Raw genomic sequence first — 25,697 nt, 5'->3', positions numbered from 1 at the left:
GTAATGTTGTGGAGTAACGTGTTCCGCAAAAGTTTTTAACGTCGATATAGAATTTATAAATAGATCGGTGGTGTACTCACGTATGTGCACGCGTACGTATGTGTGCGTGATTACGCGCGCACATGTACGTGATTTTCACTCGAGACTGAAGCAGTGAATTATTCTCGTGCGGATCAACCGCTCGTGGGGGAAATTCGAGATCCGGCTTACCTTCCGCAGCTGACGTCATTACCGGTGAGTTGTTTTTCCGTCACTAGTGAACTTACCATAAAAATGCTGCTTCACGGTGAAGCCTTCACCTAGCCATGGGATATTTACACAATACTCGTAAATATCGGTGTTTACTTTTACAAGGGAAGACACGTAAGTGTCCCGCTTCGATTTTGATGAAACTTCGTATGTCTGTTAAGCAGTCAAAAATAAGGGATACGTATGTTTTTTTATCGGCTGAGATGCGACTTTACAGGGTGAAACCACCCCTCTAAGTTTCGATCCGAAATTTTGTTGTTATAAACAAATTATATTTTGGACAATTTGTTAACACCATATTATTCTACATAAAAAACCACAAACCTCGTCCATTAGAAGTTTTCATGTATCTCCTCTGGTTTTCGAGATAGTACTTTCGGGTCGAAACTTCCAGGGGTGGTTTCACCCCTTAAAGTCGCATCTCAGCCGACAAAAAAATAATACGTGTCCCTTATTTTTGACTGCTTAACAGATATACGAAGTTTCATCAAAATCGGAGGGGGACACTTCCATGCCACAAAGATACTTGTGTTTTGAGTAATGGAATAAAGGAATTGACAGCAGTGTGTAGAATAAACAGTCTTTGTCAGGGTGTCATAACTGTCTCAACTTTTTTTGGGTTCGGTAGTTTCTCCATGTTCGTTCCATGTCAACAGATAGATATTATTAGTTCCGAAAAGGTTTATCCTTCGCTTTTCATGAAACTTGGTATAATTGTTCCAAATACTCCCAAATGAACCATATGTAAAAGGTTCTCGGCGCGATTGAAAATTAACTGAGATAATACTGAAATAATAAATATACATTTTATATACTAAACACACGAAGTGCCGTAGCATCTAGAACGATCCGCTCACTTTGCAGTTGGAGTCGTGACATACAACGTCTCGTGGTACTGCAATAATTTGTTTTAAAACAATTCCAAACAAATTGTTGTATGTATGTCTCAACCACACAATGCGATACAAAACATTTTCTGAGTTGTTATCATAATATTGACGTATCTGTTACTACAAGGAATTCAAGGAATCTCAGTTAATTTTTAAATGCGCCAAATAACCTTTTACATATGTTCATTTGAAAGTATTTGAGACAACTTTACCGACTTTCATGAAAATCGGAGGGTGGGTGGATATTTTCGGAACTGTAACTCGGAATTGTTGGTTGAATATACAGGAAATAAAGTGTTCATTTAGTGTGATCTATTGTGCCGTTCTTGCTTGCGCCACCAACCTTATTGAACATTGTATATTCGTACGTTGATCACGAGGAGACCACATTGAAAGCCAGACGGTCAGGTCAGCTCATGACGCACGGCGGTATGCACTTCTCGTCGCATGATTTACAAAATCACTAGCTTGTTCCGCTTTAATTCGAACCTTTCCTTTAGTTAAAATGTGCAAATTCCCTCATTTTAAATAATATATCTTCGATCAGAGCCACCAAACGTACTAATTTTTACAAGGATAATAATAACGTTTATTCACTAATTTACATGTAATAAGATGGTTATAACTTGACGTGTTGGTAGTAGTGATTATTCGTTACTCTCATTAAAACCAGATTACGTTACTTTTCTAAGAAACTCGTACAGGCTTCCTTCGCATTGAGAGTCATTACAGTACCGTTACTTTGATTATGCCTACCGTTGACGTCCTTGTAAACTTTTGCCTTCTTTTTAAGGATCGCGTGCAATCATGATAGAAATAAATTTTCGTTTATTTCGCGAACGGTCACCAAGTGATCGGTGCTATTAATTTATACACTATGTACGACATTTTTACACAGCACTGCTATCACGAAATTATAGAATATGAAACCGTTAGTTAGTCGTTGTTTCTACTATCAGTACATATAAGTTGTATCATAACGATTGGAGTAATGTAATATGTACAGCTAATTGTAAACGTAACATATTTTACAATTCATACAATTCTGCCACTCGTGTCAATCTTTTATATTATTAAATTCTTAATTCTTATTATATTTTACATTCTTAAATTCGTCAAGAGTCATCCAGACGTACGGTAATTAAAGTACAAGTTAGTTTAAAGAAGATGGTAGAGATTATTTAAAAAAGTTGAGGTAGATGTAAAAACCGAAACTTGGCATGAATTTTTACGGGACTTGTTTCAGTACACAATGCGTTAGGGGTGATGGAGACAGTGAGCAAGCAAGTCCAGGTAGTGAGCGGACTGGGGGTGGGGGGTCCAGTGGGCCCTGTGGGTCCAGTGGGGGGAGATTTGCATCACCATCATCATCCTCACCCCCACTCTCATCCTCCACACCCACATGCCCACCCCCACGGTCATCCTCACGGGGCCCATGGCCACTCTCTCGTCGGCGTAACGTCGACCCCTGGCAGGGGTCAGGCACAACCACCGGTCTCCCATAACCAACATTTACCCGCGAGATCTACTCCAGTACAGCTGCACAGGTAAGCTTGTAGGTGTGTTCGTTATCGCAGTCGCATTGCATGACTATGTATACGATGTTGTAATTAAAGCAGCAAGCATTCTCCTTGATCTCTCAAGCTCAGAAAACGAGTCAACTCGTCCCCTAGCACTACGTCTGCCATGTCAATCACTTATGTGTGACCATCTTTTGGTCTAAAATTACAAATTAACATTTACGGTCAAATGTTACACGGAATGAACTTGGTTAAGGTCAACGAAAGTCAAGAAGGTTATAGGCATGTGGACGAATGCAGAATTACTTAATTTTTATTTTCTCATAGAAATCGTTCTAGCTCTTGCGAAACTTTTATGAGGATTGACTTGACATTCAAAGTGTCAAAAAGAATATTTGTTTCTTTGTGGCTAATAGATAGGTAATTTTTGTGAGTTTTTTTTAAAGACACACATCTTTTCATTTGTAACTTTGTGAATATATTTATGCATATATTTCAAGTTATAAATTTTTAATATCGTATGAATACAAAATTTCACGAAATTTTCGTACAAAATAAATAAATAATGAATATAAGACTATACAGGGTGTCCCACGCAACTGGAACAGGCTGTACCTTCTAAACGGTTGGGAATAGAAGAAAATGTTATAAGTAAAAGTTAAATGGTATCAGATGGTGCATAATATGCAACTAATTTTATGCACTTTTGTACATCGGTGAATCAGAACAATACAACTGCACTTTTTTTAAATGGAAACTTATGTTTTTGACTGCACCAATCGAATACAGTTTCTTGTGCTCCATATACAAGTATTAACGTACTTATGCCCTAAACTTATTCGTTAGGAAGTTATCGAAGCTTCATGTTTACAAACATTGTAATGGAAGATAACGTAGGTACTCCGGAACACTTGCCGAGAGACCGAAATAATTCAAAGAACTTTTAGCTTCGATAACTTCCTAACGAATAAGTTTAGGGCATAAGTATGTTAGTACTTTTATGTAAAGCACAAGAAACTGCATCGATTGGTGCGGTCAAAAACAAGTTTCCATTTTTAAAAAAAGTACAGTTGCATTTTTTTGATGCACCGATGCACAAAAGTGCATAAAATTAGTTACATATTATGTACCGTCTGATACCATTTAAGTTTTACTTATAACATCTTCTTCGATTCCTAACTTTTAGAAGGTACAGCCTGTTCCAGTTGCGTGGGATACCCTGCATACTAGTGTCTTAGAAAAAATTGTCTATTTTTGACCCCAGAAGAATGAAGTATTTCTTTAAAAACATTTCCATGACTTGTTCAGTCAACTATCTCAAGTTAGAAATGTTCAAGATACATATTCCTTTGGAAAATATTAATTTTTCTATTTCAAGTAAAGCAATAATCACCACGTAGCATTTAGCAGAATAGATTCAGTTTTAACTCCATAAAGAGATGCTTTGTGAAATTAAGTAAATATGACTTAGCAATAATATAAGTATATTTAGATTTTAGTTTATTCAAGAAATTTAATTGATATGGGTAGAGTAAACACGAATGTATAGATTGGAAGTTTCAATTTTTAAGTGATGGTTCCATTTTTAGTATTGGTTTTAGTAAGTGGGTCACTTCAAACGTGATTATACATGGTTCTATTTTATACCTACACCGATTGCTTGTTGTTATATTGCTAATAACGCAATTCGCATCATAAATTTGCAATTCAGATACGTAAGTTGGAATGTCTAAAGTTGAAATACGCGGTGGGCAAACGATTGAAGTTGGATGCGTAATATACGATGGCTTACAGCGCATGCGTTCTTCCAATTTTACCACTACTGCTACCTGTCGATTCTAACCTCAAACGTCAACGTGCAACGTTGATTTTTAACCTCGCGAGGTTTACATTTCGTATTTATAGTTCATTAAAAGATACACATGTGCAGTAGTGCAGTATATTTTAATGGAAATATTGAAGTGAAACCGTGAATTTCGGAAATGCGATGAATCGGATGTGCAAATGGAGAATGTACACGGAAAGGAAAATTTCCTTTGAAATTCGAGATTGTCCGTTTGCATGATGAAGTAAGTCCACGCAGTTATTTTTGTTGCGTCGTTCTTTATTCTACTGATACGAACAAACTTTTAATTTATCCGTTTTTATATGTAGAAGGCTCAAGCCTCTATCGGTATGTAACATTCGTTATAATGAAACTACATTTGGACAAATATGGTTTCTTTAATAAGTTTTCTATTAGCTTCATGAGCTTTGAATGTTATTCTTAAACCATCTAAAACTTAATTGTAGTTCCTTTGGGTTCTTATTTATTTGAAAACCCAAGAATCTATTCACTAATATAAATTGTAGTTCAAGTTAAAAACATCTCATTCTTCGGTATTGATATACCAAATTTATGTAACCAATTTCAGTATTTAATATACACCGATAATCGTGTTTGTATGGAGCGGGAATTAAATACTTTGTAGAACGCGGGAAAATAAGATAGGTTAGGTTCGACATGAGAAGTGTACAAATGAAGCGAGTTACGAAGGCATTGAAGTAACGTTATATATTGGGATGTGTATATCTATGCATACTAGATATTCTAATAATAAGGTAAAAAGCGTTTCCATGAATTGAGTAGGGATAGAATAAAGCAACACAACGATTCACCATAATTAGTTTTGAATGGGATACATGATTTAGATATTCTTGTTGTACAGTTTATTAAATAATTAAATACTTTTGAATTACGTTGATACACTAGACAGAATAATTAATATACAATTAAACTTGAATAAAATCTAAGAACTTATAAAATAAATACAAGATCTTGCTGAACGAGGAAAGAGAAAGCTAACAGTAGGTCGCACGGTAGGGAATAAAAGATGGCGGTGATGGCGGAAATGCACAATTGTTCATCTGGAAATATGTTTGAAAAGTAGCACTTACATGTAAAACTGTAGGATCCAATATATTTTAATAATCAAAACAAGTAAAGCATATGCTGAAATATCGCGAACTATCTCAAAAATACATGCATAATATATCTAGATAGAAAGAAGAAAGTAGAATTAATGGAAGAAATTCAGGGATATGTTGTTTTTTATGTCTTGTAATTTTCTTTCCAAGTTTAGTAAAAAATATTATTTTTATATATTGTAGGACAAAAATTACAGATTCAGCGTACCAACTTGGCTTTCCAGCGTACACGCATATTTATTTCGTCGCAATTAAACGTATACAGCCGTGGTTATGTTTTTTCCTTTATGACCTATGTTCATGTGTAATGTTATATCGCATGCGCATCATTCATAAAAAGGAAAAAGAGTAGGTGATTTATGGTAGGCAGAAGATTTTAGAAGTGGGAGGTGGGGGTCACTGACCGTTACATCATCGAGAATTCATAATCTAAGGAAATTCATAAAGCGGCCAAGCAATCACAATAGTTAATTCAAATGTGATAAAAATAAACGGATAAAGAATAACGAAAATTACATGACACATACAGCTAGTAAATCATACCATCGTACATATTTGTCCTACATTCTTTTTGATTTATTCATATAAAATAGTATTTTTACGTCTCTGAACGCTTGTGGCGAATTACTGTTTGAATTTTGTAAATATTATGGTATTTAATATTTAATAATATAGATAGATGTAATGTATTTTGGGTATTGTATGAATTGGAATACTGATTTCCAAAGGAAAAGTTTAAAAATCTGATATTAATCTGGACCGACTAATCCTCGATCAAGACCCGCTTGTAAATAATGCTAGAAACGCTCAACGAACCTCGTCGAATGTATTCGGTGATCTGGCAACATTGCAATAGCAACGTCGCCTTACGAAAGCAGACAGGCACATTCACCCTTTGTGATGTTCAACGCTTGCGCAGTGATTCCACACAGAATAGGTACCGATGCACCGGCACGCGGAACCATGATCTGTGCTATACTGCGACACCGCATATCGTTATATCGTATAGCGCATGCGTGGCGGATTTTGCCACATGTGACAAAGTACCGCCGAAAGGTCGTCTGTCTCCTATTCTATCATATGTATAGTCGATGCCTGATTTCGCATGAATCATATTTTTATCGCGTGACGCGATTGGTTGGTTGACCATGATCCGTCAGCTTTTCTATGCACTTGCTCCTGTCGATCTTGTATTTTCGCTAGACTGCAACTGTGTACAAAAAATTATTCATTTTTAAAGTGTTAAAATACGTCATTGTCAGTCTTTTTAAATCTCATGCTTACGCATTTAAAACAAACAACTGATTCTGAAACGAATGGTCCCTTTGTACACATGTGCCCCAATGCGTAACAAGTCATTTTATCGCACTTTCAATTCCCGCGCATTTTCGTTGCACGTTGACCATGAAGAACCTAATTCACTTGAATATATTTACATCCTGGGTGCACTAAGCAACACACCATAGAAAAAGCAAGACCTAGGTATCCCTTGACTACGTTTGACTAGCTCGAACTACGATGTATCACGTGATGTCTGTACGAAATGTGTTAATTTCTCCGGTTTATCTAACCGAATTGGTAACGCACGTTCGTAATTATTTCAGGTCGCCGCAAAGTTACGTAAACATCAAGAGTAGCAGTCCCGTATCACCGAGAACGGTTGGATCAGGCGTGACGTACGTCCAGGGTGGTGCAGTTGCATCTTCCGCAGCTGCGGCGGCTGGAGCAGCTGGAACTGGGACTGCTGGAGGTCCTTCAATTGGTGGAGGCGGTGGCGGAAGTGTTAGCAACGCTGGTAATGCGAACAGTGGAACCAGTGTTGTTGGGGCTGGTGCTGGTGTCGTGGCCGTTGGGAACGTAGCACCACCCGGAAGTGGGAATAGCAGTGGTAACGGTAGCAGTGCCGGCGCGGGAAGCAACAGTGGGAGCGGTACAGTGGGTGGTGCACCAGGAGGTTACGTTGCTGTACCCATGGCTGGTGGTCTACGATACATCCATCCGTACCCACCGACGCCAACGTCGGCGTCGGTGCCAGCCGTTGTCACGGTGGTCACTTCAGCCTCGTCGGCGTCGACTCCTGTACCAGTTCCAGCTCCCGCGGTCGCACCTGCGAATTCACCCACAGTCAGTCAAACGCCACCACCATCGCTCTCGGGAACTGCTTACGCCCCGAGAGATGCATATCGCAGCGCCACCACGAATGTAGGTATTCTACTGGCGGATTCAGCCGCGATTCGATCCTTGCAATCATATGATAAATGCTGGGTTCTGTTTTGTCGACCATCAAAAAAAGGTTCCATGGATAAGACAATTGTAATTAAATATAGAATATTAGGGCCGTATGTTAGTAGCAACGTAGAGAGGATGTAGTAATAATTCGTATATTTTTAAATTAATTGCAACGAGCGTGAGATTTGTATTTACTATTTTCTGTATTAAGAGTTTCACTAGGTGAAACGTAGGACCAAACGCTATGTACTAGTTTATTAAAGCTCCTATTTTACTGTACTTTGTACTTTTGTGCAAGCTATACAAACATACATTTAGTCTCTTTTCGACATGATAATCTTAGTCTAAATTTAAATGTGATTTCGAAGAGTCAATGGGACAGTTACATATCGTAATCCATTTGAAATATAAATACATTCTTTCGGATGTAAGATATTGAGGATACGTCTAATCGAGACAAAAGCATCAGTCGGTGTGCAAGGAATGTTTGATGGAGTTGTAGGTGTATTGATAACGTACTGTCTGCCCCATTTTAACCGGGTCATCGATTTTCTTGAAATAGGTTCGCGCGGAGGAGGTTAGGCAAGATAAATGGGATAAAACGAAATGACCGATAGTAAGGTGAGAAAATTGAGAGTAAGGATGGATTTCAATCGTAATTTTTTTTCCAGGTGAACGAGAGGATCGCTATCAGCGTGAGCAGCAGTCCTCTGTCGCAGATTGGAGTCGGTGTTGGAGTAGTTACGGGCGAATATGCGTCGGCAAGCAGTATCGTTAGTAGCATGGGTGGTGGAAGAGGAGACAGACCGAGGATATCTCTTTTGCCGCCCGCTTCGGTGACGCCGACACCTTCACCAACAGCTCCTTCAGACTATCAGCACGTGACCAATGCGAGGAATTCACGAATAGCCCTGATGCCCGTCCAGCCGGATCAGTATTGCAGCCGTACGGCCGTTGAAATGGCCAATCTGCAGGAGGCGCCACCCTTCAAGAAAATACGCTTGGCCCAACCAAGCCAAGTTCAGTTACAGTCCCAATCGCAATCTCGCTCTCAGAGCCTATCACCCGCCGACCCCTGCGGTAAACAAGAACACGTGGTGCAGTTGCAACAGCCGCTTAGGATAGACACTAGGGTGGGTATAACATGGGCAATTATGCGCGTGTCTTTTAAAATAGTATTCATTCAATGTATCACGGTATTCTATGAGCAATTTTTGCTAGGAGCAGCCCATCACGGGTGCGTATACACCGCAAACAGAAGCGATATCACCCACGCTTCCGGAACCGAACACGCAGGAAGACGCGCAATTTAGGAGTACCAAGGACGATCTTTTGCAGCAGATCGCCAAGGTCGACCGAGAGATTGCAAAAAGAGAGTCCCAGATAAATAAGCTTCGGAAAAAGTTGAAAGAATTGGAAGAGGCAGCGAACAAACCTCTGGAAGCCAGTGGTCTTAAACGACCAGTCGAGGAGCAGTCGCAACAACCAAAGCATCAATCTCTGGCACAAAAAATTTATGCTGACAATAGGGTAAGTATTTGAGTAGAGAAATCTGTAGACAGTTTGCTAGGAATTTTAAAGCATTTCACCAGAGATCTTCAACGTAACTTGTATTGCAGAGAAAGGCAGAGGAAGCCCATAGGCTTTTAGAGAGGCTAGGTCCAAAAGTGGAGCTACCCTTGTATAATCAGCCGTCGGATACGAGTGTGTACCAAGAAAATCGTACGAAGCATCAAACATGTATGAGGGCCAGGCTTATAGCGAGGCTTCGAAGAGAACACGCCGAACGAGCGTCTCTTCATCGACAACAGTCTCGAACGTACGCTATTTTGGTGCAGGAATGGCATCGTAAGATAGAACGATTGGAAGCAACACAAAAGAGAAAGTCAAAAGAAGCGAAAAATCGTGAGTTCTTCGAGAAAGTGTTCCCCGAGTTGCGGAAACAGAGGGAAGATAAGGAACGTTTTAATAGAGTCGGTGCTCGTATCAAGAGCGAAGCTGATTTAGAAGAAATTATGGACGGCCTTCAAGAACAAGAGGTATTCTATAAAGTTGGAGCTTGGTGTTTATAGTTTATGTAGGAAAAATCGTACAAGGGAAAACCGCCACATCTGGGACACGGATTTTTATGAGTCTTATATACGTTGTAATGTAGGTGTAGTACACCAACATACGTGTCAATGTTGGGTCCAACACTCAAGCGTTTTCAACATATTAATAAAAAACAATATTGATGCATTTAAGAATTTAAGCGTTAGCATAGGTTTTGTATCCAGTCTAAAATTAAAACAAAAATATGTAACTGTGACCATACATCTTTTATTAGATATGCATGGTGTCATGAATTTGATTTTTTTTATTTGTTTTTATGATAAATGTCATACATTAGAATGTAAGAAATGGTACTTTATTTTTTAAGGAATAAAATAAGGAGAAGTACATTTATACTTTCAAGTTTAAAAAATCTGACCGCATTGGGAATCGACCTGCAAACAGTTCTGGTGCGAGACCTGCCTTTTACTAGCACCGCTATTAATCATCATATCATTTTTATTAATATTTTGGAAACGCTTTGAGTGTAGGACCCAACATTGACATATATGTTGGTGTACTCACCTACACTACACATATGTGAGACTCATAAAAATCCGTGTCCCAAATGTCGCGGCCTTCCCTTGTTAGTTCAGTAGATCATATATACAGGGAAATATCCTAATAACCTTTTCTCTCTAACTACCTTTCCAGATGGAAGATAAGAAGATGCGTTCGTACGCAGTGATACCTCCTTTGTTATTGGATACAAAACAGAGACGAATCGCGTTTCAGAATCGAAATGGTCTACTTCAGCCGGAAGAATTAGAGGCTCTTCACAGTGAACGAAAGTTAATCAACGTATGGAGTCCTGTGGAGCACGAATTGTTTAAAGAGAAATATTTACAACATCCTAAGAACTTTGGAACGATAGCTCAATCTTTAGAACATAAGTCCGTTCCAGATTGCGTGCATCATTACTACCTCACTAAAAAAGCAGAAAATTATAAGCAGCTATTGCGAAAGTCGCGGCAACGAACACGTAGCTCTCGGAACAATCCTAATAATAAAGTGAGTCTCACTAAAGTTGTAGTATCGTTAATTTAATTTGAACATTTTAGATTGCACAGGTATTCATTTATGTGTTTCTCGATCCATTCAAGGTAAATAATACCAGTTCAAGTATTGGACCTATAGACATTCTTACTACGGGTGTTACGACGAGGCTGCAACGTGAGCAGCAACAAAAAACACAAGAAAATCCGCAGAATAGTTCGACAGCAACGTCGACTACAACGACGACGACCACCACCACAACAGCATCGAACGTATCGACGAGCAATGCATCAACAATAGTGACCACTTCGACGACTTCTTTAAGTTCGACAACGTCGAGTATGTGCTTAACGACTGAATCCGTGATAACGTCAACGATAGCGACAACGACATCTATACTGAGTACCACGACGTCTTGTGTCACCCCGTTGATGACGTCGAACGCGAAGGATAACAGGGAAACCAACAAAGAAAACAAAGAAATTAAAACGGAACCTAAGGAGTCGCATCTTATCAAAGTGGAGGTGAAGGAGGAACCGCAGTTGAGTTCTGAAACGTCAGGAAAGGATGTTAAAGTGATGTACGTATATTTTCTCTCAATAACTATTTCATGTTAGGTAATTTATTTTTTCTGTGTGAAAGCGATTCTTTGTTTACAGGACCGCAAGTATCGTATTCTTCGAGTTCGTTATTCATATTCGGATTTGGCCTTTTATTTGTATAGCTTCTTTACTTGTGGTATTCCGATTTAATTTTTTATTTAGAATTTCTGAAACAATAATTAGACGTTCTATAACACTCGACTCGATCATGTTTAAATATATCCTGCGTCGATAAACTGATTGTATTTACCCAGTTTATGTACATGGAGGATTACCAATAATTTATTGCAATAAAAACCGTTCCGTAAACATTTGTCCAGAAAAACCATTGGAGAATATTCTTGTTGAAAACAGTTTTAAATCAGTTATCTCATTCAATGTACACGCCGTATTGCAATAACACGACGTGACCACTTTAAAATATTTCAATTACAATCGATAAATCGAATAAACAATCGTACTGGACTCAGAATTATATTTAGACTCGAACCATTTACATGATCGTGTTGAATGTACTATAAAGGGAAAAGTTATTCGTACAGTCGGAATGTAGAAGCACCCAGAGCTATACAGGGTGTTAATAAAAATGTGGAACATTTTCACAGGGTTGATTTTGTATGCCAAACTAAGACGAAAAATCAGCATGATGAAATTATGATACACAGGCCCGATCGATGGTAGTGGAACCACGGTTGTATACATAGGTCCGAAAACTCTCGTGGTGGGGGTGATCCCTTAATCCGTGTCTAGGCAATCAAAATATTCACGGTTATTGAGCAATTGGAATACTTCTATTTTGACAGATTAGATAAAGATAGATAATTTTACTTTCATACTTTTCCGAAACTGTTAGTTTTCCCTTCCAATAATATACCAAGTGTTGTTTCAGATAAAAACATAAAAAAATTGTGAAAGGTAATTTAGGAATAGGTACATTGGCGAGCAAACTTTGCTTCCGCTAGGGGAAAAAGTGTCGTAGAAGAAAGGTATCCTACCACTTAGTAAATTTATTTCAAGTTCTGGAATAAATGTTAAATTGAATGTTAATTTGGTATAAATTTCAATAACTCCCAAAACTAAATAGTAGGAGGCCTTTCTTCGCTTACCTCACTTTTTCCCCTAGCGGAAACCGAGTTTGATCGTCAGTGTACATCACGATAGCAGTGCTGTCTGGCTAGTGGAAGATTCACGAAACGTTTATTCTTTGTTAAGGAGTTACCTCCACCATGGAAATTTCACACAGGGCTGTGTATACGACCGTGAGTGGAACTAACAAATGAAATACAATGAAACGAATAAAACCACCTCTTGAAACAGTCGAAGAACGCGCCCCTCAAGTAGAATAACCTGTCGCGTCAGACGTAATTTATACGTACTTCGCCTGTATTTTTAAGAATTAAGAATCGAAAACGAAATCTCGAACGCCATTTCGTTATTCTTGATTTTCGTCTTAGTTTTGCAGGTAGAACCCATCCGGTGAAAGTGTCCCACATTGTTATTAAAACTCTGTATATGTCCTACATTATTAATTACATTAAAATGTGTATATTCGTGTATCGTACGTGTATGCGGATATTAATAACGCACTAAAAATGTCTTCAAAAGGATTGTACTGGAAGACCCTATACGTTCAATTTTACTTGAACGTTGAATTTCCATGTTCAGGATATAGTTAAGCCCTATTGTTGAATGTCTTGCATTTATATTGCATAGAAGAGATTAAGAATGCTTTCTGCGGGGGAAAGTAATTTAACGATACCCGCGATCGTCGGTGTTCTTGGTAAAAGGAATAATTGGTTGAAATCGAGGGGGCACGGGCGATGGGGTAGGGAGGGGGAAAGAGGCGGATGGACGCGCGCGGTTGTGAAACGGAGGCTGAGGGTAGACTGGGTGGTTATTAGCAGATTGTAATGCTAATCAATGGTTGCTGGTTAGTGGATTATGTTTACGTAGGCATTCATCATCAAAATTGAGTTGATCGTTGAAAATCTGATCCCGAGCTGCGTGAAAACCGGGAGGACCTCGCTCGTTCCTCTCTGCAGAGACGATTAATTGAAATTGAAATGAATATTAAGTTTCTGTTGACTGTGGCTCGATACGTTCAAGCTGGGAACAATGGAATGAATCCATTTAAAAAATTGTACGGATTACGGGCACAGAATTCCAAGTGCATCGACGTACTCGTTGACGAGATTGGAGACATTCCGTTTAAATCGATGAAAATATTTTCTTACGATTTCGCAGTACTTACATATTCGTTCCTCAGGGTCTTCGGTCTTTCTTTCAACACTTAGAATTTCTAATTAAAATCACGTCGTGGCATAGATAGACTGCAAATGGTTCCTTTGCATACACGGTGTCTGTGAGTATCGTAGATGGAAAAAAGAAATATTTGAACAAGACTTGAATAATATTTTTTCGCCGAACCGAATGATCCGTTAAGAAACGAAGCAGATACCGGACAAAAGTATTCGTACACCCTTTAAAACGGAACAACTTTTTTAAAATTGGTCCAAATGACTTGAGTTCTTTTGTGAAGCCAGGGACATTATATTATACTAAATCATGTGTAAACAAAATTGAAAAAGTTGCAATTGGTTGGAATCGTGAAAAAAATAATAAAGGTCGTTTCCTACAACTTTTTAGTTTGAGGCTATAATGAAAATTTAATAAATACATATCGAAGATTTATGTTAGTTATATACATGTTGAAAATTTCATCAAAATCGGTTAACGTTGCTACGAGATACAAACGATTAAAAATGTTGAAAATTACAGTTTTTTCCCAACTTTCGACCTACAACTGTAGTAAATCTAACAATTCCTACATCTTTTGATGCCTGTCGCTCGTTTTTATATCAACCGATTTTACTGAAAGTTTCAATATGTATATAACTAACATAAATCTTCTCTATATATTTATTAAATTTTCATTACAGCCTCAGGTTAAAAAGTCGTAAAAAACGACCGTTACTATTTTCTTCGCGATTCCGACCAATTGCAACCTTTTCAATTTTTTTAAACACATCATTTAGTAAACTAATGTCCGTAAGTCCACAAAAGAACTCAAGTCATTTGGACCAATTTAAAAAAAGTTGTTCCGTTTTAAAGGGTGTACGAATACTTTTGTCCGGTACTGTATATTGAGATTTTGATATCGTGTGTTACGAGCCAAGGGGTAAAGAGGCTTCCGGCTTTTGTTATAGCGAAGGATCGACTCTTTTAATTGTTTACTGGCAGTAATAAGGTCTCATTATCAATAATAGGGATCGTCAAGATGGTTTTTAAGGTGACAGTAATAGGGACAGTGGGGCGCTCGCAGATTTTAAGTAATCATTAATTAATTCTTCACTTCTAATGTATTAAACTATTTTTTTTAATGAAGGTGATGTTGATTAATATTATGTTTCAAACTGAGACGATTTATAGGTGAAAAAACACGTAAAATATTAAAATGAAGTTACGTTATAATCTTAGGTCTACTGTCCACTAAGGCGTCTTGTCATAGACGCTTCATAGACATTTAACGCTTCCACGTACCGACCAATTTAAAACAATGGTTGTGTCAACATGTGTTTCAGCATCGCGTTTTCGTCGTTGCATGCGTTCGGCATGAAGCGCGTCGTCAACGATGTCTGCCGCTGGGCGTATAGAAGGAGGCAAAATTTTCATTTGTGTTTGAGTGTGAAATATGTCGGCCGTGAAATTGGTACAGATTGTTGAAAAGTTACCCATAAAATAGAAAAAAAAAAATAGAAATAATAGAAAAATAACCCATGTTTGTACATGGCTAACACAACATCGTATTTTAGTGTCTTGTTTTTTGATTGGCAGAGCTACTAAACGCACTAAATTCTTGCACGTATTTTTTTATTCATTCTATAGAAACAATGAAATACACGATCATTTATGTTCTTTTCTATGTAATGATGTAACCAATATCTTTTCCGACTTTTACGTCGTCGAATATAATTACAATATAAGGCGATAAGGTCGTCTTCGTCGCCCGACATCCTTTCGAATGAGGAAAATCAAGCATTCTGTACGCTTTCTGTACGCTTTCTGTACGCTTCCAATACGCTCAAGTGGAGAAAAACTCAAGCGTAGCCTAAGCGTCATGTTGTACGCTACGAGACACCTCAGTGCACAGCAGGCCTTAAGGTGGCAGTAATCGGGACATCTACCCTATGCCCGATTAAAAATAAGTATACAGGGTGTTTCATTTAACTTGATAAATCGAAATATCTCGAGATATACGCATCGTACGAAAAAAATGTTTCAAATAAATCCTCGATATTTTCAAAGGGGCCATCCACCTGTGCCAAAACTAGCTCGCCCTCAACGCCCCCTGGAGGTATGGCGGGGGCAACTTTGATGTAACTTTAAATGTAACTTTTATTTGAAACGTTTTTTTCGAATCGTGATAGATGGCGGCGGAGTCGGCGTAAATTAGTTAATCGGAAGGCTTAAATCGGAGACCCCCTGAAAATTGGGGCCCGGGGCTATAACCTCGTCTAGCCCCCCCCCCCCCCGAAATCCGCGCGCTGCCGGGACGAAGAAAACGCCTCGTAGTTTGAACAACCGCTGGCAAACTAGTTTTAATATACCGTAAATAATCAGACTGCGAATCTTTACGCAAATATCAATATCTAAGAATATATTAACGGAAATTAGAGACAAAAAAGAAAAGATTTGTTCGCGATCCCGAATAAAATAAAAACCTAAATGGGATTTATCAAGCTTCTTGATAGATTGAATTTCAGGCTAATTCGAGCATACTAAGATTACCTGAATGCCGCAGTCTGGTAACAAGATTCCGGTTTCGAATCGTGCTAAAATGAGTTCGCCACGCGGCTCGTTTATTCCATACGGAAGCAGATTTTTCTATGTCCCGATAAGCCAGCTGACGGTCCCGCGGTGGTCGATTGTTGCAGAATCGACGGAAAGAGCTCGTCGTCGTCGTCATCGTTGTCGTTGTCGTTGTTGTCGTCGTCGTCGTCGTCGCCGTCATCGTCGTCGTCGACGGCGGCGGTGTCGTCGTTGAGCGTGAACACGACGAACGCCACGGCGATACAGTCCGATTTCAAAGACACGAATAAAAAGAAGCCGGGTTGCAGGGAGGCGAACAGCGGCGGCGTAACCAGCGTCGGAGCCGTGAGTCGGATAAAGGAGAAGAAGAAGGATAATCACGCGATGCCTATGGAGACCAGCGATGAAGAGGCACAATCGATGGACGCCATCGGTAAGTTTTGTCAAAGAAAGTATTCCGGCCAATTATTAGGCCGACCTCACGGCAATATCGCGCACGTTTAATTCTGTTTTTACACGATGGATACGTTCTCGAAAAATTCTTCTGAAGTGAAAGATACCACCCGTGCACATGGAAAAATGGAGTATCTTGTACGGAGCATAAAAGTCGGTAAAAGTAATACGATAAACTGATTGGGATACGTTCGAACAAACTATATGGAAATGTAGGTTAAAGTAATGGAAGACTGATTGTCGCTGTATACAGGGTGAGTCGTCTAACGTTTACACCTCAAATATCTTTGTTGTTTTTAAAGATACGTCATACAATGCCAAAGAATGTTTTTTTTTTTTAGAGATAGCAAGGTCACCTTCATTTTTTTTAAACGGAACCACCCTTTTTCCGTGACCTTAAATGACCTTGAATAATTATAGTCACTGAATTCGTAATGAAAGGGACTATCATTGTAGGTATTTAAAAAAGGGCGATTCCATTTAAAAAAATAAAGGTGACTTTGATATCTCTAAAACAATGACATAAAAACAAAAATTCTCTTGGTATCGTGTGAGCCCCGTTGAACCATTCAACTTTGTCTTTAAGACATTTGACGTATCTTTAAAAACAACAAAGATATTTGAGGTGCAAACGTTAGATGACTCACCTTGTATATTCAAATACATTGCCTAGTCTGTTAAATACTAGCACCGACGAGGTATAGCATGGCTCACCATGCCGAGTACAATAACTAAGCAACAAATTATATGCCTTGTTTCATTTATTCACTGCATCTAGATCGTTCGATATATTTCAACAATTTTTCGAATTATGATACACTGAAAAACGACAGAATCCTTCTGGTTACCTGATATTAATTTTGTACACGTAGGATTTTTTACGTGGCGGATTAAGGGGCGGGGGGTGGGGGGGGGGGGTGTAAATGGGCTGAATATGGACGAATTTTTGGGAATTTATTGTGAAGAAAGTATTAAACCAATCTCTTTGACAGTTTGGGAATATTTTATTATACAATTAAACTGAATATACAAATTTTTATTTTTACTACAAATCCATAAATATTATAGTTATAAGGACTTTTGTGCAGCCCGTGACGCAGAAAACATCAACTAAGTAAATATCAGATTTGTAAATGTGTTACCTGCACTAGCTTATATGTTTTTATTTGACTCCGAATTGGATTACTATTCATAATCCGTTGTTTATAATTTTAGATTATAATATTCTTAGATTCAAGAAACGTTCATTCTATCTAAAACGAAACAGAAAATTTCGAATCGCAGTTTCTCTGCCCTCGTAATTAATCCTTGGATGACGTACCTGCGTCAGGTTAAAACTTCTCGATGAAATGTTTCATTTGGAATTTCGGTATGGATGGGCTAAACAGTTAACGTAAACCGTAGAATTATAAATCGTGAAAAATTAAATGTTTCTCGTGTAAAATTATCTCCAATAGCGAACGTGTTAAGGTTCCAGGCTTCCTTTACTCGAACAACTTTAGTCTTAAAGGTTCGATTTTCTTGGTGTCTATCGGTGCTTTTCTATTTTTCGTTTTGTGTATCTAAACTTAGAGATTTTCGATTATTCATGAAATTACACTGTCACAGCAACCTTTATCATCTTATTGTATACAAGCTATATTCAAGTGCATTTTGTACAAGCATATTGATATACGATTCTACTCGCTGTTTTCAATTTTATTCGTAAGGTGATATACGCAGGAATATACACACGTGTCGACAATTTTCACGATGGTCCTTTAATTATTCCGATTTTACAGATGATTAAATTATTTATCGAAGTAATCGTGGTTAGCTTCTAAGATGCAATGTCGCACTCGGTGGGGGTACACAGGTCTTGAGCAACTAAGGTGTTCTTTCCGGTCAGAGTCCCTGAAACAGAAACCGCAATATCAATTGTCCGCTATTTTCTTGTCCGGCGAATAGACCTCGGATGCTCGTACAAGTTCGAATTCTTCGTAGGATCGAATAGTCACAGAGAATCTTATAAAATCAGTAATATAATCTTATTAAATAGCAGGAAATTTTAACACTATAATCTCATTAACCCGAATATGCTCATCGCCCTGCTGTAAAATCACCTAACAGGTGCCTTCTTTTTATTTCTTTTCACGTTGTAGAGTTGAATGATTGCTGGCACCGTTTATTAAAAATGACGTCAAAATCAGTAAAAGAACACGCTAAAAATTAAGATGATTTCTCGTCAAATATTCTAAAGGATATTGAATAGAATAATGCCGCTAAGAGAAAAGAATATTTTACAAAAAAGAAATTTTTTTAGCCCATCAAGGTATAGTAGAAAATTGTTCAAGTGTCCAGTTCTTAATATCGACCTAATCCGACAATAGTTCGACGAAAGCGACCTCCAAAAACCCGAGCATCCACAGATGGACTCTCGTGCATTGCAAACTCGGCTTCCTGGTGGAAAAAGTGGCGTAGTGCCTTCTATCGCTTAATAAATTTATTTCAGATACTGAAATAAATGTTAAACCGAATGTTAATTTGACATAAATTTCCGTAACTCCGCAACCACGTACTAGAAGGTACTTTCCCTAACATCACTTTTTCTCCTAGCCGAGTTTGCTTGCAACGGTACCTCGTGTCAATTCGCCAAAAAGGATCGATCCTCTTCATTTTCCGATCCTCCTCCGTGGCGCCGATCTCTTCCGGCTGCTGTGGCGTCTCCTCCGCGTGGCACAGTTTCCGGTGCTTGTGCACGAAGTAGTAGCTAGGGAATTTGCAGCCGCAGATCTTACAGGGATAGTACTGAACGTTCAGGTCTAACAGCCTGACCTCCCTACGGTTCTTCGAGTGCTCTTGCTTCTGCCTGTTGCCCGCTGGCTCGTTCCCCCTAGTCGGCAGCAGGTGCCTCTTGGTGTGCTTCCTGTAGCAGTACTGGGACTTGAATGTGTGCCTGCAGTAACCGCACGTGTAACTGCCGGCTGCGGCGGTCGCTGGCTCGGGCTCGAGTGTCTCGCAAACTTTCCCAACCGGCCCCCCGTTCTCGTCGTTCTCGCTGGACGCGTTCTCCGCTTCGTAGCACCGCGGCAGTCGTGTCTGTGAACCGGAGCCGCAGGACGCGGCGGAGGTGGACGAATAGTTCTCGTTCAGGACACGGTGAAATTTGACCGGCCCGTCGCAACAGGCGACATCGTAGACCACCGAGAGAACGCCGATCGAGGTGTCGTTTCCGGCGCTCGAGCCGCGTCTCCTTTTCGACGATCTAGGCCGATCGGTATCCCTGGACGTCGTTGTCTCGTTGCTTCTACCGCGTGCCAGACCTATTTCGTCTGCTGACGTCACGGGTGAGCCGCGATTCTGCGTCTGTCCGTTCTGCAAGCTGGTTGCCCGCTCGTACTCGCGTTCTTCCTTCGTCTGACGCTGCTCGGCGGGCGATTTTGAGGATTTCTTGCTACGATTCGATGGTATCGATGACTGGGATCCATCCGAGGACGGAGCCGGTGAAATCGATCGGCACGGTGACAATGCCCTCGCCGTGCTGGAATTCGCGAACGCCGTGAACGCCGCCGCCGCGATGAACGAGCTCGACATCCTCTCCGGGGATCTGTGTCCGATTTCTCTGGATCCGTGGTTTCTTTCCATATGGAACGGTGGCGGCTTTGGTGAGGATGCTTCGCTGTTGGAGAAAAATATCGGGCCGCGTCGGTCGTCGTCTTAGGGTCGCTTCTGGGCAGCCTTGTACGCACCTGGCGACTACTGTGTCGCGATTGTTTATTGGAAATATCGAATTTTTTTGTTTGTTTTAACATTGTTCTAGTTGGTTAGGCGAGGGAGTCGGTTCGAGGTTTCATCAGCGTTCCCCTTTTCGTCTGGCTACTCACTTCGCTCGTCTCTTTCTAAACTTTTGTATCTGGGAATATTGTCGAAAGTGCCAAGTGCGTACTGGGCTTAACAACAAATAACACAGGATACATAGTAAATTAAAATTTTCAGAACAAATTTCCTAGGTTTGCAAGGTGTCTTTAGGATTCTTCTTCGCGTATCGACTGCTTTGCTCTACTTAAAAATGAACCCACCTGAGTGTAACAGCGTGCAGTAAAATTCCAAAGTTGATACGTAGCTCTAAAGTGCAATATGAAAATAAATTTTGCGAGAAATTAACGAAAAAACATTGATCACGAGAAATATTGATTCACAGAATTTCTGCCTTTTTGTATATAAATTTTCGAACACTAGGAGAAATATACAAGCACACACTAAACCTTTAGAAATTTCACTTTGTAGCATGCACATTCTACCTGAAAGTACATTCCATATTTCGTTACAAAACATTAACTGAGGTCACTACACTACACAATTGAACACCGAAAACACTCTAAAAATTACGCTAGCAACATCTACCAAAGCCTGCATAAAAGAATACACGCACATCCGTCCATAAAATCATAGAAACCGCCAAAAAGATTTAGTTCTTCGGCGAATATCAACACATTCCCTACCACCGTATTGTTTTCAGAACATTCGTCACAGGTTTCCATAATTTTAGACACTGAAACGTTCATCTCGATTAGATATTGAGAGGGCATAAAACATACATAATGAATAACATAAAATATAAGCGAATATTGCAGAACACATTCAACAAAGCACGTCGACTTATAAATTGACGAGTTACTCGTTAAATTAAAACTCATTAAACGCACTCCATCGTGAGGTAATAGAAACTGTGGAGGTCTACAATCCATACAGAACACATCTTTCACATTCCCTGAATGCTGGGTCGTAATTCTTATGGACGGGAGTGCGACCGATAGCGGACCGATCAAAGGCTGCGTAATTTCACGTGAACTTTACGACTGTGAACATAATTTTACGGCGGTAAACATGCAGGTAGTCGGACGCCGATAAGTTCGCTCGTTTGATCGACAGAAACGCGCGAATACTCAGACCCATAACGCACGAAGATTCAACCTTACATACAGGGTATAAGAAAAATGTCGGAGGACCCAGAAATGAGAGACTCGTGAGGTGATTTGAAACAAGTTTTTCCTTAGCAAAAATGTTATCCGAAGCTTTGTTAATAAGATATTAACGAAAAACCCCCCGACCAATCAGAGCGCGAGTCTGCCGGCCGAGTTACCACGCGCTGCGATTGGTAGCCAACGTTACCACGGGAGCTCGGCCGGCAGACTCGCGCTCTGGTTGGTCGGAGGTTTTTCGTTAATATCTCATTAACAAAGCCTCGGATAACGTTTTCGCTAAGGGAAAACTTGTTTCAAATCACCTCACGAGTCTTCTATTTCCGGGTCCTCCAATTTTTTTCTTACACCCTGTATATTCCAATAATAAGTTACCGTGTGTTCTCTAACACTAAATTGAAATCGTACTATCACGCGAATATCCTGTATAAGGTGGGAAAACTCAAACCCATAACACGCGCGCGGGTTCAAAAACATATAAAGCGTGAACACTCGTACTTAGAAGGCCGCGATAACTCGAACCTATAACGCGTAGACGTTTCCTGACCGACGGGGGTCGGGATCACGGAAACGTTAAGTGGCACGGTCGACTGCATCAGGACCGACGGCTGCAGCCGCGGCAAATGATGAATTCCAATGGACGCGTTCGTCGTAGGGCCGGTCGACGGATAGAGCGTGGTCGTCGGCCAGCACATGCCCGGGTCAATCATCAGTCTGTTTGGTATCGGTCTGAGGATGTTCCCCGTCGTCGAGACGGGCGGCATGGACGTCGACGTGAGGGTCGAGGTTGGGCCGATCGGGACCGGAAGCGGGGGCGGCGGTGCCCTCAGCCTGAGCAGAGCGGCCCTGCACTGCTCGAGGGCGCCGGGCATATGCAACAAATGCGTGGCCAGCAGCACGCTATAAACGTTGTCCAGCGTCACTTCCAGCCGTCCCGTGTACATGTAGTTCAACAAGGGCGCGAACGCTTCTCCGCCTGGAAGTTTACCACTCGACGGAGCGAAACTCGTCTCTCTCTTGCTCTCCCTATCTCTAGTTCTTTCTCGGATAGCACACGACGCCTTCAAGGCGTTCATTTTACGGCTGTTTTAGATCTAAGGCGCCTTTAAGTCGTCTTGAAGACGTCCGTTTTACACGCTGTTTTAGGTCTAAGGCGTTTTTAAGCCGTCTTCAAGGCGTCATCAGGCGTCGTGTGCTATCGATCCTTTGCCCCGCAGTGATCGGTCCTCTCGAAACGGATAACCGACGAGTGAACGGAAGACGACGCGTTAACCCTTTCGCTGTTGAGGGTGACTCGTGGGGTCGCTCTTCTGTACACTGACCCATCGTTGAGACGATTTTGTTATCTGACCGTCCGTTTCTTCGGGCTTCTGGTTCTAATACTTGCGGATATACAGGAGGATTGTTAGTTTCGAATATTGATTTTTGGAGAAGTCGTAACTGCGAATAGAACTTTATGCAGAATTTTGTACACTTTCTGACCCTTGGACAAATCGTCCTTTGGTCCCCATTTAAGTTTTAAATTCTCGAGAGCCTCGCGATTACATAATCGGGCTGATAGTTTCTTACATCAGCAGTTCCTGTCTCTTACGCGTTTGTTTTTCAATATTTTACACGGTGCAATGTAAAATTTACACTTTCAATGAACGCTGTATAATTCTTATCCTCTCGTTCATCAAGACGGTTAAGATTCCACTGGGTATAGCTTCTGAGAGGCTCCGTGCCGAAGCATTCTCCGACCACAGTTTCAGTACCAAACTCCAAGGAAACTATCAGAAAATAGTTGACCTTACGTAACTCATAACGACTTACTATTTTCGTTCGGGTAAAAGAATCACGATCACAAATGACACGGTGACAAACATTCTCCAGAAGAGCTGACCTCCCAAGGGTCAGAGTAAACCAATTCGACCGATACCGAGCAACAGATCGCCTAAAATTCGTTGAACCGAAGGACGCGCAAACAGGCCCGAAAAAAATCTTCTCAACAAAATTCTTCTCGAGCGGTCACCGTCGCAGCGAAAGGATTAACGATCGCCTCGACTATTTACCGATAGATGAGACCGAGACCGAGGTGACCGGTCGCGGGGACTGTCCCGTCATATTGGACGCGGCGATTGCGACAGCCGCTGTCGTGTGATTGCTGCTGCACGAGGGAACGTTCGCCGCGGTTGTCGCCACGGCGGTGCTCAGCAACGCCTTCAGGTAACCACTGTGAGCGGCGAGGACACCCTTGTGAGCGACGAATCGTGCCCTACACGGACCACGGTGTCGGGCGGCGACAGTGTTTCCTGAAGCCGCGAGTAGCTCTCGCCCGCCACACAATCGCCGAACCAGGCTCTGTACAGGCTGTACATCCTCTAAAATCTCGATGGCACGGATGAGATTTTGGGCAGGATTAGTTCCAGTCGATGTAACAAACTATTTCACGAACGATGGAGCATGCTCGAGCCTCGGTGGACTCGTCGTCATCAGGACGGGATTTCCAATCGAAGCTCACAGAGAAGTCACAAGAATCGTGGCTGGGGAGAGCCACATCCCTTCTGGACACCTTTCCAGAAATGGCGGGGATACGGAACTGTCCTTGTTTTGAAATCGGTTCGAATTTCCGTTATGTTAATCGATCGATCCTGGTGTTCCGTGATATTTCTCGCAAGGAAATTCCGACTCGCGTCGCGGTAGAGACGGACCGTGGCGCCGAGTGTCACGACCAAGCGTGATTTGAACGCCAGGGGAGTCGCGGTCGTCGCGGTTCTCGGCTGGCAGCAGCAGTAGCAAACAGCCACCACCGCCGCCGTAGAGTTTGTAGATTCGCTTGCGTTCCGAGCGGTTCTACCGCCCTTCGGCTATCCTCCTCCAGACGGCGCGTATCAGCCAGTCCTTGTGCAGCGCGCCCCCACCCCCGAACGCGGGAGTACCGCCCCCAACGAATGGAGATTGGCAGAGCGGGCTCAATTACCGCAAGGCGGCACGTGCGCCAGCTGGTGCTGCTGGTGTGTCTGTATGTTTGTGCGATCCGTGCGGAGGATTGTTGGTGCCCTCTTTCTTCGTTTCGATCTCTCGCCGAATCCACCCCCACTCACTCGTTCCAGCCACCGCGGTCTTCATCCTCGTTCAGGCGATCTATACGAAACCGACGGATAGCCGCGATTATTTCTCCAGTTACGAATCTGAGCACTTAACCCATCACTTGCAAATCAAACGGATATCTATAGGGTGGGATATAGTTAGGGTTGAATCGATAACACCAAGGTATCGATACCTACTTGTATCGAATTATAATTTCCTAACCTTGATACCTAACACAAAAGTTGTTTATACCTTGAGAGAAAATAAAATACAATACTATATTTTATATATTTATTTAAATATTTAATATAAAAGATAGAAACAAATACATGTATAAACTATATACAATATACGTAATATATGATATACATAATAAATAAATATGTATGTACGTATTAATTATCAGCTTTAATTTGTACAAGCATAGTTAGTTTCAAAGATATTCTGAAAATATTCAACTTGGGGCATAAGATCTGCGACGCAAGGTGGTCCCAAAAATATATAGACAAACCAAACCAATCCATCTTTCTAAGTATATTGCAAAAATAAACCCAGTAAAATATAGAATATATAACAAGGTAATGATGTTGTACTTAGAAAAATGGGAAGCCCCTTATTTTTGTAAAAACAAACGAATAAATAAAGATTCATCAGTAATATTAATAAGTCATTAATTAATAATATAATTAAACTCAATATTTAATAGAAACTGAAACAGAAAACGCAGCCTTTGACTTTGCAAGTGAATTAAAATTTGCTAAATTTAGGTAGTAAAATATTTCATTGGGGATGTAGCATGTATATTGAAAAAGGTTATGTGAAGCATAACATAGATGGCTCCGTTTTTGGAAGCTCACACGT

The 25,697-nt window shown here is 40.6% G+C and overlaps 1 protein-coding gene across 4 annotated transcripts in view; it reads left to right on the top strand.

The window, feature by feature from the left end:
• The window catches only part of LOC107191255 (protein split ends), a 55,881-nt gene continuing 30,184 nt past the window's right edge, over positions 1–25,697 (top strand). For 3 of the 4 annotated variants that reach the window (XM_015580264.1, XM_015580256.1, XM_015580248.1), the window contains exons 1-9: positions 1–234; positions 2,386–2,686; positions 7,231–7,828; positions 8,527–8,988; positions 9,077–9,385; positions 9,475–9,894; positions 10,601–10,957; positions 11,050–11,522; positions 16,662–16,786. In XM_015580264.1, the coding sequence (XP_015435750.1) occupies positions 2,406–2,686; positions 7,231–7,828; positions 8,527–8,988; positions 9,077–9,385; positions 9,475–9,894; positions 10,601–10,957; positions 11,050–11,522; positions 16,662–16,786 (3,025 nt within the window). In that variant the 5' untranslated portion in view covers positions 1–234; positions 2,386–2,405. The remainder of the gene's footprint in view (positions 235–2,385; positions 2,687–7,230; positions 7,829–8,526; positions 8,989–9,076; positions 9,386–9,474; positions 9,895–10,600; positions 10,958–11,049; positions 11,523–16,661; positions 16,787–25,697) is intronic. The other variant, XM_015580271.1, reaches the window with a different exon arrangement.

The sequence above is a fragment of the Dufourea novaeangliae genome, unplaced genomic scaffold (genome assembly GCF_001272555.1).
Source record: "Dufourea novaeangliae isolate 0120121106 unplaced genomic scaffold, ASM127255v1 scaffold11, whole genome shotgun sequence".
Classification (NCBI taxonomy): domain Eukaryota; kingdom Metazoa; phylum Arthropoda; class Insecta; order Hymenoptera; family Halictidae; genus Dufourea; species Dufourea novaeangliae.
The sequence above is the reverse complement of the archived record's forward strand: the minus strand, read 5'-3'. Positions and strand labels throughout refer to the sequence as shown.